At 36.1% G+C, this 15,860-nt stretch overlaps 1 protein-coding gene across 8 annotated transcripts in view; it reads left to right on the top strand.

Moving 5' to 3' along the window:
- The window catches only part of XPO1 (exportin 1), a 45,611-nt gene extending 30,231 nt beyond the window's left edge, over positions 1 to 15,380 (top strand). For all 8 annotated transcript variants that reach the window (XM_042932369.1, XM_042932368.1, XM_042932377.1 and 5 more), the window contains 18 exons: positions 1,251 to 1,299; positions 1,381 to 1,500; positions 2,645 to 2,773; positions 3,435 to 3,593; positions 4,928 to 5,125; positions 5,907 to 6,045; positions 6,236 to 6,417; positions 6,496 to 6,652; positions 6,753 to 6,916; positions 7,497 to 7,631; positions 7,976 to 8,159; positions 8,458 to 8,564; positions 10,160 to 10,354; positions 11,053 to 11,221; positions 11,896 to 12,030; positions 12,113 to 12,272; positions 13,056 to 13,152; positions 14,262 to 15,380. In XM_042932369.1, the coding sequence (XP_042788303.1) occupies positions 1,251 to 1,299; positions 1,381 to 1,500; positions 2,645 to 2,773; positions 3,435 to 3,593; positions 4,928 to 5,125; positions 5,907 to 6,045; positions 6,236 to 6,417; positions 6,496 to 6,652; positions 6,753 to 6,916; positions 7,497 to 7,631; positions 7,976 to 8,159; positions 8,458 to 8,564; positions 10,160 to 10,354; positions 11,053 to 11,221; positions 11,896 to 12,030; positions 12,113 to 12,272; positions 13,056 to 13,152; positions 14,262 to 14,408 (2,626 nt within the window). In that variant the 3' untranslated portion in view covers positions 14,409 to 15,380. The remainder of the gene's footprint in view (positions 1 to 1,250; positions 1,300 to 1,380; positions 1,501 to 2,644; positions 2,774 to 3,434; positions 3,594 to 4,927; positions 5,126 to 5,906; positions 6,046 to 6,235; positions 6,418 to 6,495; positions 6,653 to 6,752; positions 6,917 to 7,496; positions 7,632 to 7,975; positions 8,160 to 8,457; positions 8,565 to 10,159; positions 10,355 to 11,052; positions 11,222 to 11,895; positions 12,031 to 12,112; positions 12,273 to 13,055; positions 13,153 to 14,261) is intronic.
- The last annotated feature ends 480 nt before the right edge of the window (positions 15,381 to 15,860 follow it).

Below are 15,860 nucleotides of genomic sequence, written 5' to 3'. Positions count from 1 at the left end.
CATTGTCCCGGCAAAATAACTTCATACATCTCATGCAAAAGGAGTATAGGTGTGGAGTTTCTAGAAACCTTTGGGATCTGTTTTTATATGGTGACTAAATATAATTCAAGGAAATGACTTGGGTCCAAATGTCAACTGAATTGTTACCAGTCCTGTGTCCTGGGAAGCAGGCCACTTTATTTTTTCACTTAGTGATAAAAATTTGTTCTCATCGGTAGGGCACAGCAGTATTTCACATTTATATATTCAAACTAGCTTCAGACTTCACAAGTTTGTCTCTGTTTTGGTGTATAAGCATATTTTAGGATTTAGGATACATGTATATAATGCCACCCCTCTTATTTTGCAGAGTTTTGTTTCAACTATCTTGATTTAAAAGATTGATTTTGGGGGGCGCCTGGGTGGCTCAGTCGGTTGAGCGCCGACTTCGGCTCAGGTCACGATCTCGCGGTCCGTGAGTTCGAGCCCCGCATCGGGCCCCTGTGCTGACAGCTCAGAGCCCGGAGCCTGTTTCAATTCTGTGTCTCCCTCTCTCTGACCCTCCCCCTTTCATGCTCTGTCTCTCCCTGTCTCAAAAATAAATAAACATTAAAAAAAAATTTTTTTAAATAAAAAAAATAAAAGATTGATTTTGGGTGCTTGGCTGGGTCAGTCAGTAGAGCATGCGACTCTTCTTGATCTTAGGGTTGTAAGTTCACATCTCACGTTGGGTATACAGATTACTTAAATAAAATCTTAGGGGCGCCTGGGTGGCTCAGTTGGTTAAGCACCCAATTCTTTGTTTTCAGCTCAGATCATGGTTTCATGGTTCGTGGGACTGAGCCCTGTGTCACCCTCTTGTTGCTGACAGTACAGAACCTGCTTGGGATTCTCTCTCCCTCTCTGTCTCTCTCACTGCCCCCCTCGCATTCCCTCCCCCACTCCTCAAAATAAACAATTTTTTAAAAATAAAAAAAATCACTAAAAAGACCAGATGGATTGAAATTACTCACATTAGAGGAAGACAAAAATCTCCACAAAATCAAATTATGTGCTCTTTATAGTATTCTTTATGGGTAAGCTTTGAAAGAGTGATACTACATGTAGTTTTAGTAACTTTTGTAGCTTTTGATGAAGTTATTGATATTTGTGTTTAAATAGAAGTGACTCAAATTTTTAGCGACCAGATTGGTGACATTTTTAGTAATTTTCTTACTATGTAAATAATTACAGTATTTGTGTCTTCTAAACAGTTTACTTTTTTCTTTTAGCATGTGCAATGAATTCTCGCAAATTTTCCAGCTGTGTCAGTTTGTGATGGTAAGTGCTTTTGATTTCATTTTTTAAGTAGCAGTTAATTATAGGAAGAGGATTATTTACCAGGTATGTTTTCATTAATAGGAAAATTCCCAAAATGCTCCACTTGTACATGCAACTTTGGAAACATTGCTCAGATTTCTTAATTGGATTCCACTGGGATATATTTTTGAGACCAAGTTAATCAGCACATTAATTTATAAGGTATAGTGAATACATTTCTTTATCACTGTCTAGTTGGCATATGTTCATAATTTGTAATGCTCTGTGCTATAGAAAAACCATTTTGCATTTATAGGTATAACTAGTGTTATTTCTAAGATGAGAAAACTGCTCAGGAGAATTTTTCATTAGTTGCAGCTGGTAATTCTTTGAAATGGTGTCAGAAATCTTAGAAATCCATGTGAACCACTGTTTAACAGATTTGATTTGATTTTAGTTGATTGTATAGGTCACAATAAGGTAAATCAAGGGACATTTCTATAAAACAAAGTCTGGGTTTTTTCCTTTTTTTTTTTTTTTTTTTTTTAAACCAATAGTGTGTAATGCCTAGCCTATATGAGGTCTTAATAATTGTTCATCCAGAGATGACTGGGTACCACCAATTGGTGCATTATTTTTCCAGATGTTTTCTTGGCAGATACGATGAATAAATTTGTATGCCTAATTGAGGCCTTATTATAACTTAACATTTGAGGCTTTATAGTTCAGTTCATTGAGGTAATACTCTGTTCTAATATATGAATTTATAATACTTGAGACATTGTATTGGTAGATAATTATATATAAAACTTATTGTCAGTTGTACTGCAGAGGAAACATTGTGAAATAATAATGACACTTATCTGCTTTTCTAAATATTTATTTTGCATAAATTTTATACATGTATCAGGGCAATAGGCATGTCTGTTATTTCTTTTTTAAGGTTTTTGGTGCTTACCAAATTGCCATCCACAAATGGTATGCCAATTTTGTCACACGTTTGTTAATCCTAGGTGTGCTGCCCATCTCTTAAAATCCTAAGTAAATCCTGGGACTTTCTTAGACTATGCATAAAACATAATGTCCTTAATTAAGGCATATAATAGATTTTGGGAAGTCACTAAGCAACTTTGTGTTTTAGATGTCTGAAGACCTATCAAAATAAAGCACAGTTTGCTCCTGAAGCTTTTACTGTCTATTGGATGTATAATGAAATTTCCTCAAAATATATGTGCAAACAAAATGTATCTATCCATTTATCTGTTTTTTTCCCTCTTATGTTCTCAATTGTTAAAACCTTTATTTTTTTTAATTGTTAATAAAGTATTAATGGCCATTTAATTTTATGCTTCGTTTATTAAAATAGTTCCTGAATGTTCCAATGTTTCGAAATGTCTCTCTGAAGTGCCTCACTGAGATTGCTGGTGTAAGTGTAAGCCAATATGAGGAACAATTTGTAACATTATTTACACTGACAATGATGCAGCTAAAACAGGTAATACAACACTTAACAACAGACTAAATAATTTTAGTGCTTTGGAAAAAGTTGGGTTGAACTGCTTTGTCACAACTAATCAATCATAACAGATCTGCTATAATGTGATTGTGTATTTATTATATAAAATAAGATTAGGTAGAGGTTTTAGTGAACATTTTGAAAATTCCTTGAAATAAAGATTCTGGGAGTATCATAGTAATGTATTTAAACAGAATTTAAAAACTTGGAAACCTGAGGTTTAAGTATTAGCTTTTCTTCTGAAAACTTATGTCTCTAAACTAAAGAGATGGTCCAGAGCAATCTTGATTAGGTATGTAGGAAATTATTCGGAATGTTACTCATAATACTACATAACAGTTTGTGTTTACAATACGAATGAATTACTTGAATATTTTTGTTTCTAATAACATTAAGGAAGGAAAAGTCTGATAACGGAAAAATTGAAAAGAAATCTTATCACTTACAGCATTTTTAAAAATCAGAAGCCAGAACACAAAAACAACTATAAAGAACCAAAGGTTTCTAGTGAAGAATAATCTATTTAAGTCTATGGTTTAATATTAGTAACAAGGAGATCAAATTTTAGGGCTTAGAAATAATGTCTTTTGTGGGTTTTAAAATACAGGCTCAGACTAATGGTCCATATTTAAACTTGTAGATGCTACCTTTAAATACCAATATTCGACTTGCGTACTCAAATGGAAAAGATGATGAACAGAACTTTATTCAGAATCTCAGTTTGTTTCTCTGCACCTTTCTTAAGGAACATGGTCAACTTATAGAAAAAAGGTTAAATCTCAGGGAAACACTCATGGAGGTAGGCTTTATGAAGCCTCTGGCTTCTGAAATTCTTCTCTACATAATGAAAGCTTTTTCAGAAATGCCTTTGTTCTAAAATGTCTACCCTTTTATTAATGTCTGTACCTTTGATGTATCTTCTTACCTCTTACTCGTCAGTGCATAAAAATATGTTCTGAGTTACAGGCTGAATTTGCTTTTTTATATTCTCAATAATGCCAGATCAGTAATTTTATTATCAAAATTAAATTCCTAAAGGGTACTCAGACATTTCTGAGATGGAGTCTAAAGATAGTCTTTAAAATTGAAGTGTGATGCATGTAACGTAAAACTGTATTTTATAGTGTACAGTTCAGTGACATTCACAGTGTTATCAACTGTCACCTTTTCTAAAACCTTTTCATCACCCACAAAGGGTGACATACCTATTAAAATAATCCCTCATTCTGCTCTCCCCCCAGCTCCTTAGCAACCACTTATTTGCTCTCTGTGGGTTTACCTATTCTGAACCGTTCATATAAATGGGCTCATGGTTTTTGTAGTTAGCTTCTTTCACTTAGCATGTTTTTAGGGTTCATTCATCTTGCAGCCTATATATTTCATTTCTTTGTGTTTCATTTCATTATTCTTTGAATAATGTTCCATTGTATGATTATATCATATTTTGCATGTCCACTCCTGAGTAGATGGATATTTGGATTGTTTACAGTTTACTATTGGTACTAAATGTCCATACCTTTTTAGGGGACTTAATTAACATATGTATTGGCTAATAACTACATAAGGTTTTTGAAGTATTCCAGGACCTGTCAGAAGACACAGTTTGGGGTCCTTGGTTGGCTCAGTCAGTTAAACGTCCTAACTCTTGATTACGGTTCATGAGATTGAGCACAGAGCCTGCTTGGGATTTTCTCTCTCTCCCTCAAAAACAAATAAATTAATGGAACATTAATAAAAGGAAGAAGAAGGGCGCCTGCTTTGCTCAATGGGTTAAGCATCCAACTTCGTGCTTAGTTCAGGTCATGATCTGGCTTGTTGGTTGAGCCCCGTGTTGGGCTCTGTGCTGACTGCTCAAAGCCTGGGGCCTGCTTAGAATTTTGTGTCTCCCTCTCTCTTTCGGCCCCTCTCCCACTTGTTCTGTTTCTCTCAAAAATAAACATGTAAAAAAAGGGATGAAGAAGAAAGCACAATTTGTTCCTACAGAATATCTGTAGTGTGTTAGATGAATGATGAAACAGTTGTGTAAAATGAAGCATGAATTTTTATTTCCTGTTAATGTAACGAGTGGAAGGCAATTTGTGGTAGGATAATAATGTCTAAGGATTATTTTGATAGTTTTGGTCTTCTTTGTAGGCCCTTCATTATATGTTGTTGGTATCAGAAGTGGAGGAAACTGAAATCTTTAAGATTTGTCTTGAGTACTGGAATCATTTAGCAGCTGAACTCTATAGAGAGAGCCCATTCTCTACATCTGCTTCTCCGTTGCTATCTGGAAGCCAACATTTTGATGTTCCTCCCAGGAGACAGCTGTATTTGCCCGTGTTATCCAAGGTAACTCAATTGGGTGGTTGATTGCTCACTCTTCCTGTTCCTTGCTGTGATTTTGAAGACTAAATGCAAATGGTGGGTTTTATTTTATTTTGGCTTTTATAATCTATCCAAATAAAAGAGTTGCAAAAATTGAATCCCAACTTTTTCATGCCCGTTCAAAACTAGACCATTGAAAGGGATTGGTTTAAGAGCTTTGGTTTTTAGTAGTGTGGCCTTACGAGTATACTGCATCAGCACCACCAGTGAGTTTGTTAGAAATGCAGATTAAGAGGTGCCTGGGTGGCTCAGTGGGTTAAGCGGCCTACTTTGGCTTTGGCTCTGGCTCACGCTCAGGTCGTGATCTCACCTTTTGTGAGTTCAAGCCCCGCATCAGATCCTGTGCTAACGGCTCGGAGCCTGGAGCCTGCTTCGGATGCTGTCTCCCCCTGTCTCTCGGCCCCTCCCCTGCTCGCACTCTGTCTGTCTCTCTCTCTCAAAAATAAACAAACATTAAAAGTTTAAAAAAAAGAAATGCAAGTTAAGAGATCACTTACCAATCTACTGAATCAGTCTCTAGATGAGACACAGGAAACTTAACAGTAGATGTTTATTCATGATAAATAACATTAGAAAACTTACTGTAGAATTCTATTTTCTAAATGTCTATATTTTATATTGTGAGAACAATTTTGGGAGGTATGTTGGTCTAAGTATAAAGTGCTTATTCTTAATTTTTTTTCCTATGCTGGATGTGGCTGATTTCATAGAGGTAACAGGTTTTTCTTGTGTATTTGTTGAATAGGTCCGTTTATTAATGGTTAGTCGTATGGCTAAACCAGAGGAAGTATTGGTTGTAGAAAATGATCAGGGAGAAGTTGTAAGAGAATTCATGAAGGATACAGATTCCATTAATTTGTATAAGAATATGAGAGAAACATTAGGTAAGTTAATAAATGCTGTCAATTTAATCTTCATCTTTAGAATTCTCTTGGGGTGAAAATACTAGGAAATGTATAGTTTTCTGAATTGTCAACAACCATCTTTATTAACTTGCTGTTATTTCTTAGTTAATATTTCTATTCATAGAGTTTTGCTATTTGACGTTTTGGAACCTTTTCCCTTCCTTTATAGTTTATCTCACTCACCTGGATTATGTAGATACAGAAAGAATAATGACTGAGAAGCTTCACAATCAAGTGAATGGTACAGAGTGGTCATGGAAAAATTTGAATACATTGTGTTGGGCAATAGGCTCCATTAGTGGAGCAATGCATGAAGAGGATGAAAAACGATTTCTTGTTACTGTTATAAAGGTATGAGAGTGGTAGCAACTGGAACCTTTAGGTCACTGTATTTTATTCTAAATGACTGAAATTTCTCTTGTTTTACAGGATCTATTAGGATTATGTGAACAGAAAAGAGGCAAAGATAATAAAGCTATTATCGCTTCAAATATCATGTACATAGTAGGTCAATATCCAAGATTTTTAAGAGCTCACTGGAAATTTTTGAAGACTGTAGTTAACAAGTTGTTTGAATTCATGCATGGTAAATCCTCTTTAATATATATTACTTAGTTATTCTATGCTTCTTGAACAAAAACATTTTTTCTTGAAAATCTTATGATAAATGTTTTTGTTTTGTTTAGAGACCCATGATGGAGTCCAAGATATGGCTTGTGATACTTTCATTAAAATAGCTCAGAAATGCCGCAGGCATTTTGTTCAGGTTCAGGTTGGAGAAGTAATGCCATTTATTGATGAAATTTTGAACAATATCAACACCATAATTTGTGATCTTCAGCCTCAACAGGTATGTAGAGCTCTGAGTATATCTCTCTTAGAAAATGACTACTGTTTTAATCGGAATGCATTAATGGGAATAGAGAGTTCCATACATCACTCAGGACCCATCATAAGTACACGTGTTAATCCTCCTCCCTATTTCACCTGTCCCTCCACCCACCTCTCTGTTGGAGTGGTTAAATGTTCATAATGAGACAGAAATTTAACCAGAAGTTTGTTAGGCTGTTTGTCTACCTGATGCAAGTTATTTCTCACACTCATAAAATGAGTTCCACTACAAACATGAATTGCTTTCCTTATGATGCATTAAAGTAAAATATCTGGGGGCGCATGAGTGGCTCATCTGGTTAAGCATCTGACTCTAGATTTCTGCTCAGGTCATGATCTTTGTGTTTCATGGCTTCGAGCCCCATGTCAGTGTCTGTGCTGACTGACAGAGTGTAACCTGCTTGAGGTTTTCTCTCTCTCTGCCCCTCCCCTTCTCCCGTGCATGTGCTCTCTGTCTCAGTCTCCTCCCTGCCTCCCCCCGGCCCCCAAATAAATAAACTTTTTTTTTTCTTAAGTAAAATGTCTGCCTTTTTACATAGGTCCATACATTTTATGAAGCTGTGGGGTACATGATTGGTGCACAAACAGACCAAACAGTGCAAGAACATTTAATAGAAAAATATATGCTACTTCCTAATCAGGTTTGGGATAGCATAATCCAGCAGGCAACCAAAGTAAGTTTTACTACTTTTTTTCAAAGTTCTAACGGAATGCAAGACATGTTATTTACAAAAAGTAATGAATTCAGTACCTTTGATGTGTATTCGTTATCCATGAATGGTTTCTGCATTTTTGCACATTAAAAAGAATTACACTATAATCTTACTCTGTTTTGATGGTTTAGTGGGACACTTTCTATTCTTGTAGACATAGGCAATAAAGATTTTTGTATTTGTTTTACTCTCAGATTATAAATGTGCGGGTGGTTTGGAGTAAGGTGTAGGTAGTGTTTTTTCCTTTAGTAATTACAAAGGTAAATTTCATGTGATTAATGAAATTTGTTACTTGTCCTTCACAGAATGTGGATATACTTAAAGATCCTGAAACAGTCAAGCAGCTCGGTAGCATATTGAAAACAAATGTTAGAGCCTGCAAAGCTGTTGGACACCCCTTTGTAATTCAGCTTGGGAGAATTTATTTAGATATGCTTAATGTATACAAGTGCCTCAGTGAAAATATTTCAGCAGCTATCCAAGCTAATGGTAAGTGATTCTGAACTTTTGTGGAGTGGTGTATGACAAGTCAGTTCTTTAAACATTCATTTCTCACGGATTTAAGTTAACTCTCCCAATGTCCCACATGACCCCAGACAATTATTTTTAACCAGTTGAATTCCCTTTCCCTTGTAAAATTAGTCTAAATTTGTTTTCCGGTACATTTATTTCTGTGCCTCTGTCTTTAAGTTTTTGTGTGGTAAATGGGAGCTAATAGTGTCTGAAACAAACTACTGATGTAGAATTTTAGTTGTCAAGTTGGATTCCACTGGATTGTATTTTTTAGGTGAGATGGTTACAAAGCAACCATTGATTAGAAGTATGCGAACTGTAAAAAGGGAAACTTTAAAGTTAATATCTGGTTGGGTGAGCCGGTCCAATGATCCACAGATGGTAAGTGAAACGTTACACTTTTTGTTTAAGTGGATGTTGTATTTTCCTATATATGCATATTGCCCAATTAAAGGTAATTTCGATGCACATATTGGGGGGGATTATTTTAGTGTCCTATTTTTTTAGTCCTCAAATACTTTAAAATATTAGTTAATATAGACCATGTTCCTAAGAAATTGCTCTTAGTGGGGGACAGTGGTGATATGTAACAAGGTAGCTCAAGCCATTTCATTTTTCTACGGATAGGGTAAAATTTTTTGTGTTCTTTTGGGATTTTTCAGAGCAATTTACAAAGCTGTCATTAGTTTGCCTCTGCAGTGAGAGTAAGCACTTTCCTAGTTAGAGGGATTAAAAATCTCTTCTTTTAGGTTTTTTGTTTTGTTTATTTATTTATTTTGAGAGAGTGTGTGTGTGTGCAGGGAAGGGACAGAGAGAGAATCCCAAGCAGGCTCCACACTGTGAACGCAGAGCTGGACTTGGGCTCAAGAACAAGACCATGACCTGAGCCGAGATCAAGAGTTGCATGCTTAACCAACTCTGCTACCCAGGTTCCCCACTTCTTTTGGTTTTAATTGGTTCTCAGAAATTAAACCAGGGTCTATATGCCTCAACTTGGGAAAAAGTTCATTTTTTTTTTTAATGTGTATTCTTTCTTTATTCTACCATTTCATTCTCTTTCCTTGGAACATTGCAGAAAATCCTTTTCTATTCATCATTGCTACGTGGAAACACTGGTTGACACATGTGCTGTTTACTTTCATAATGTTGAAATTTCAGTGTTGTTCCTTAACATATTTTCAGGAAATTTGTTCAGAAAACTGTGCAGTTCTCACGATAAAATACTGAAAAACACACTGAAGATTCAGTTTCTGGGAAAAGAATTATTACAGTGTTGAGAGTAAAATGAGAAACCAGTTCTGGTCTAAGAACAAGTGGCTTATTGGAAAAATAATGTGCTTATTCTTAAATTTTTACTAGATCTGTTTTGTATGGTAGGACACTACTAACACTGGTAATCTTCAGTTACAAGAAACATTGCTTGTATTTAATGTCCATGTCTTAGTAAAGAAACTATTAAAAGCATGTAAGTTACACCTTAAGATCCTGTTTATTGAGACTCATGGAAACCCATGGTCTTTGTGGTACAGTTCCAATTCCTTTTACAAGTGTAAGGGATGGTTATTATTTTTGTTCATTAAGATACTTACCAGTTAGTATTCATTAAGTTAAAAAAAAATCATTGAATGGGTGTCTATTTTTTATTATATATGAGCCTGCATGGTTTTTACAGATATTATGCATTGACGAAACTGATAGTATTGGTTAGGAGGAATTTTCTTTCCATTTAGCTAAGTTATCTCACTTAGAATCCTGGTCCTATCATAGTAACATGGAGCCACTTGCTTGATACGGGTTGGTTTCCAAGCCACTTGCTTGGTTTCTTTTGCTAAAAAAAGTTTTAGTCTCCAAAACCAAATTAAATTGTGCAGTTTTCCAGTCTTAAGCAGATACTTAACTTAAATGTCAGTACAACACCCATCTAACTATATTAGTTAGCAAATACACATAGAATACAATTTTTTTTTTTTTAACAGGTAGCCGAAAATTTTGTTCCTCCTCTATTGGATGCAGTTCTCATTGATTATCAGAGAAATGTCCCAGCTGCTAGAGAACCAGAAGTGCTTAGTACTATGGCTATTATTGTCAATAAGTTAGGAGGACATATAACAGCTGAAATACCTCAAATATTTGATGCTGTTTTTGAATGCACATTGAATATGATAAATAAGGTATGTGGTTTACCTTACAGTTGTAATGAGAAATTTTGCAGTATGTATCCTTGCAATTCTTGAAAGCATAAATGATACTTATGAGAATAGTATAAGTTTTAAAATCTGGAGTTAAATATTTGAACTTGCAGACAAGAGAAATACTTTTTAAAATTTTTTTCTGTTAAAAGAGATCTTAACAGCCAAATAGGGGTAAATTTGATAGGCTGTATGTAACATTCAAATAGCAGCTAGCATTTATGCTTATAAGAAATGGGAAAATATATTAAGCAAGAAGGAAAAATGTAGATGTAAGTCTGAATTTACACAGTAGGTAAAATTTCAAATCTCTATTAGCAGTCTCAAAGTCCCTATCATAAAGTGGTAGTAATACTCGGAGTTACTAGAAAATGTGATGTTCTTTATGTGGGTTTTTTTGTTTTGTTTACTTTGAGAGAGAGAGCATGCACATGCTAGATAGCATGGGAGGGGCAGACAGGTAGAGGGACAAAGAGAATCCCAAGCCGGCCCTGCACTGTCAGGGTGGAGCCTGACACCTGAGATCTTGAACTGAACCTAAATCGGGAGTTGGACATTTAACTGACTAAACCACCAGGGGGCCCCAACAACTCCAAACTTTTGTAATAAATTAGTGTTTACTTCTGTCTTATTTAACATAATTAAGGCATTGAAACTTTGTTCTCACCATTTATTTCTAGGACTTTGAGGAGTATCCTGAACACAGAACAAACTTCTTCTTACTACTTCAGGCTGTCAATTCTCATTGTTTCCCAGCATTCCTGGCTATACCACCTGCACAATTTAAACTTGTTTTGGACTCCATTATTTGGGCTTTCAAACACACTATGAGGAATGTTGCAGATACAGGTAAATACATAGAAATTAGGTCCTTTTATTCATTTGCCCTACCAATATATAACCTATAGACTCTTACAGGTAGGGCTGTATTTGTAGCTAGGTAGCTAGCGCTTGTTATCAGGGATTTGTTTGAGTGCATCAGTTGTATATATAGGTTTAAGAAAGTCCTAAAAGCAGTTTAATTATCTCTTCCATAGTGAGTCCATAGGCAGGATTGAATTATGGGGAAATGGGCATAAAATTCAAAGTAAAGGAACCTCTCATCCACTGTTTGTTTCCTTTTCCCTCATGTGCTTTGCCTCTGTGCCAGTAAGGGTCAAAATAAGGATAAACCACGACATCTTTAGCAGGAAATTTGCATCTCCTGCTAGAGATGTCGTGGTTTATCCTACTTATTTTTATTTTAGAGAGAGGGTGCAAATTGAGGAGAGGGAAAGAAAGCTATCATCCTGAGCAGGCTCCGTGCTCAGTGTGGAGCCCAACACTGTGCTCCATCCCACAATTCTTGGATTATGACTTGAGCTGAAAATCAAGAGTCGAATGTTCAACTGACTAAGCCACCTGGGTACCCCTATTTTGTTTTTAAACAGTAATTGGTTTCTGTAATAGATGTGTACTTGGTAATGCTGTTTTTAGAGTTGATAGGGAGAGAATTGACTTTTTTGGTGTTCTATACATTTCAGGCTTACAGATACTTTTTACACTCTTACAAAATGTTGCACAAGAAGAAGCTGCAGCTCAGAGTTTCTATCAAACGTATTTTTGTGATATTCTTCAGCATATCTTTTCTGTTGTGACAGACACCTCACATACTGCTGGTAAGCACATAAAGCCATGAAAATGTTAAGGGTTTCCATTGCTATTACATGATGGAGTTCATAATGTTCTTTTTATCAACAGGTTTGACAATGCATGCATCAATACTTGCATATATGTTTAATTTGGTTGAAGAAGGAAAAATAAGTACGCCGTTAAATCCTGGAAATCCGGTTAACAACCAAATGTTCATTCAGGAATATGTGGCAAATCTCCTTAAATCTGCATTCCCTCATCTACAAGAGTAAATATGCTTTTTTTTTTTTTTTTTTTTTTTTTTTTAATTTTTTTAAATGTTTTTATTTATTTTTGAGACAGCATGAGGAGAGGAGGGGCAGAGAGAGAGGGAGACACAGAATCCAAAGCAGGCCCCAGGCTCCGAGCTGTCGGCACAGAACCTGACACGGGGCTAGAACTCACAGATTGTGAGATCATGACCTGAGCCCAAGTCGGACGCTCAACCAACTGAGCCACCCAGGCGCCCCAATAAATATGCTTTTTTTTTTTTTTTTTTTAATGTTTATTTATTTTTGAGACAGAGAGAGACAGAGCATGAACGGGGGAGGGTCAAAGAGAGGGAGACACAGAATCTGAAACAGGCTCCAGGCTCTGAGCTGTCAGCACAGAGCCCGACGCGGGGCTCAAACTCAGGGACCGCGAGATCATGACCCGAGCCGAAGTCGGCCACTTAACCGACTGAGCCACCCAGGCGCCCCTAAATATGCTTTAAAAAAAAATTTTTTTTTTAACGTTTATTTATTTTTGAGACAGAGAGAGACAGAGGTTGAACGGGGGAGGGGCAGAGAGAGAGGGAGACACAGAATCGGAAGCAGGCTCCAGGCTCCGAGCCATCAGCCCAGAGCCCGACGCGGGGCTCGAATTCACGGACCGCGAGATCGTTACCTGAGCTGAAGTTGGACGCTTAACCGACTGAGCCACCCAGGCGCCCCTAAATATGCTTTTTAATACACATACATTTTTCATTTTAAAAATAGTGATTATTTAATTGTTGTGTTTTGATTTGCAGTGCTCAAGTAAAGCTCTTTGTGACAGGGCTTTTCAGCTTAAATCAGGATATTCCTGCTTTCAAGGAACATCTTAGGGATTTCCTAGTACAAATAAAGGTACGTATTTTCTTTGCACTTGGCAGAAGTATTAAGACTGAATATGATTAGTTGTTGCTTTGTGGAATTAACCACTTTTTTGTGAAGCAAAATGAATGGACTTTTTGAATAATATGCAGGTTTACCTAGTTTGAGACTGATTCACAGTGAATAACTATAAAACATAGTTGACAAGAGGATGGGTTTAAAATGTTTTTGGAAATGTGTTACTAACTTAATTCATTTTAGATATAAAGGTCTGTTGCAATATTGTGAATATATCCTACAGATGATTTTTAAATTGTGGAAAATGGGGGAAGAAATATATTGGCAGTCCCTTTGGGGATTTATACCCATTTGGTTAGTTAGGAGTCCATTTTAGGGAATTCTGACAAATTAGGTAATTTTTTTTTAATTATTCATTTATTTTGAGAGAAAGAGGGAGGGGGGGAGGGAGAATACCAGGCAAGCTTTACACTGTCTGCACAGAACCTGACACGGGGCTTAAACTCGCCGCAAACTGTGAGATCATGACTTGAGCCAAAATAAGAGTCAGGTGCTTAACCAAGACTGAGCCACCCAGGTGCCCCATGAAATAGGTTTTTAAATCTTTGTTTATGAAGCGTATTCTATATATGATATCAGACATGCCTCTTCTTATATAACCTTTTTTTAATCCCCAGAACTGCCACCCTTGGTTTTAATTTAGCTACACAGAATTGTATAAATGTACCATAAATTAAACCCAGCCAGTGGGGGCACGTGGGTGGTTCAGTCGGTTAAGCCTCTAATTCATTGATTTCAGCTCAGATTATGATCTCACAGTTTGTGGGATCAAGCCCCGTGTCAGGCTCTATGTTGACAGTGCAGAGCCTGCTTGGGATTCTCTCCCTCTCTCTGTACCCTTCTCCTGCTCTTACGTGTACCATGCACACGCATTCTCTCCCCCCACCCCCAAAATAAATGAAAAAAAAAAAAAAAAAAGGAAATCCAACCAATGGAAGGATAAATTCTATTCTTGTGTAAGCAAAAGAAGGTCCTTGTCTATGCTTTTTTTTTCCAAAGCAAGTCTTTTTTCCAAAATTGAAGTTTTGGGTTTTTTTGACAGCTCAACTATCTTGTTTTCACAGGAGTTTGCAGGTGAAGATACATCTGATCTGTTTTTGGAAGAAAGAGAAACAGCCCTTCGACAGGCTCAGGAAGAGAAACATAAACTTCAAATGTCTGTCCCTGGCATCCTTAATCCACATGAAATTCCAGAAGAAATGTGTGATTAAAATCCGAAGTGATGCTGGGTTTTTTGGGGTTTTTTTGTTTTTGTTTTTTGGGGTTTTTTTTTTGTTTTGTTTTTGTTTTTTGGTTTTTGTTTTTTTCCCTCTCTGCAACACTTGTTAGCAGAAGAAAACAACAGCATCTGGATATTTGTCGACCAAAATGATGCCAATTTGTAAATTAAAATGTCACCTAGTGGCCCTTTTTCTTATGTGTTTTTTGTATAAGAAATTTTCTGTGAAATATCCTTCCATTGTTTAAGCTTTTGTTTTGGTCATCTTTATTTAGTTTGCATGAAGGTAAAAATTAAGGCATTTTTAAAAATTTTACTTCATGCCCATGTTGTGGCTGGGATGGGGGGAGGAGGTAAATTCAATTTGAACATATACTTGTAAATTCTAATGCAAAATTACACAATTTTCCTGTAAACAGTACCAATTTTTAATTAGGGAGCATTTTCTTTCTAGCCTGTATTTCAGCCTAGAAGAAAAGATAATGAGTAAAACAAATTGCGTTGTTAAAAGGATTATAGTGCTGCATTGTCTGAAGTTAGCACCTCTTGGACTGAATCGTTTGTCTAGACTACATGTATTACAAGTCTGTATGGCAAGTTTGCAGCAAGATCATGTGCATATCATCCCATTGTAAAGCGACTTCAAAAAATATGGGAACACAGTTAGTTATTTTTACACAGTTCTTTTTGTTTTTGTGTGTGTGTGCTGTCGCTTGTCGACAACAGCTTTTTGTTTTCCTCAATGAGGAGTGTTGCTCATTTGTGAGCCTTCATTAACTCGAAGTGAAATGGTTAAAAATATTTATCCTGTTAGAATAGGCTGCATCTTTTTAACAACTCATTAAAAAACAAACAAAACAAAACTCTGGCTTTTGAGATGACTTATACTAATTTACATTGTTTACCAAGCTGTAGTGCTTTAAGAACACTACTTAAAAAGCAAAATAAACTTGGTTTACATTTATTCTCTCCCTTTATTGGCTCAAGATTATTCCTGTATTAATGAAAGTGGTTTTATTACGTGTTTTACATTTTAGGTAACATTATTAAGTGAAGTTTGACACTTGTTGGTTTACAAATATTATCTCTAGGGTTTCTGGAGTTAAGGGGTAACAAAGAGAATGAGAACCCAAGTGTAAGAAGCTTGCGGATAGCCTTAATTGTATTCTTGTAAAATCTAACACTTCGAAAGTTGCCATATCCCTTTAAGAAAGGGAAGAAAGAGGACAATGTGTATGTAGATGTCCTGTAAAACATGAAAGGGCAACAACTAGGGGAATAGAAACAGAAAAGTGGCTTGGGTGAACCTGTTTTCCAGAGGATTGAATCTAACCATCTATAAACTTAAACCAAAAGGTAAACGTTTGAAGTGCCTCATGTTCATGCAGGGTCAGCAATATTGTGTAATTGCTGTAGTCCTCTTAATTTTTATAGGCTTTGGCAA

Source organism: Panthera leo, chromosome A3 (genome assembly GCF_018350215.1).
Source record: "Panthera leo isolate Ple1 chromosome A3, P.leo_Ple1_pat1.1, whole genome shotgun sequence".
In the NCBI taxonomy this organism is placed as follows: Eukaryota; Metazoa; Chordata; class Mammalia; order Carnivora; family Felidae; genus Panthera; species Panthera leo.
The sequence above is the reverse complement of the archived record's forward strand: the minus strand, read 5'-3'. Positions and strand labels throughout refer to the sequence as shown.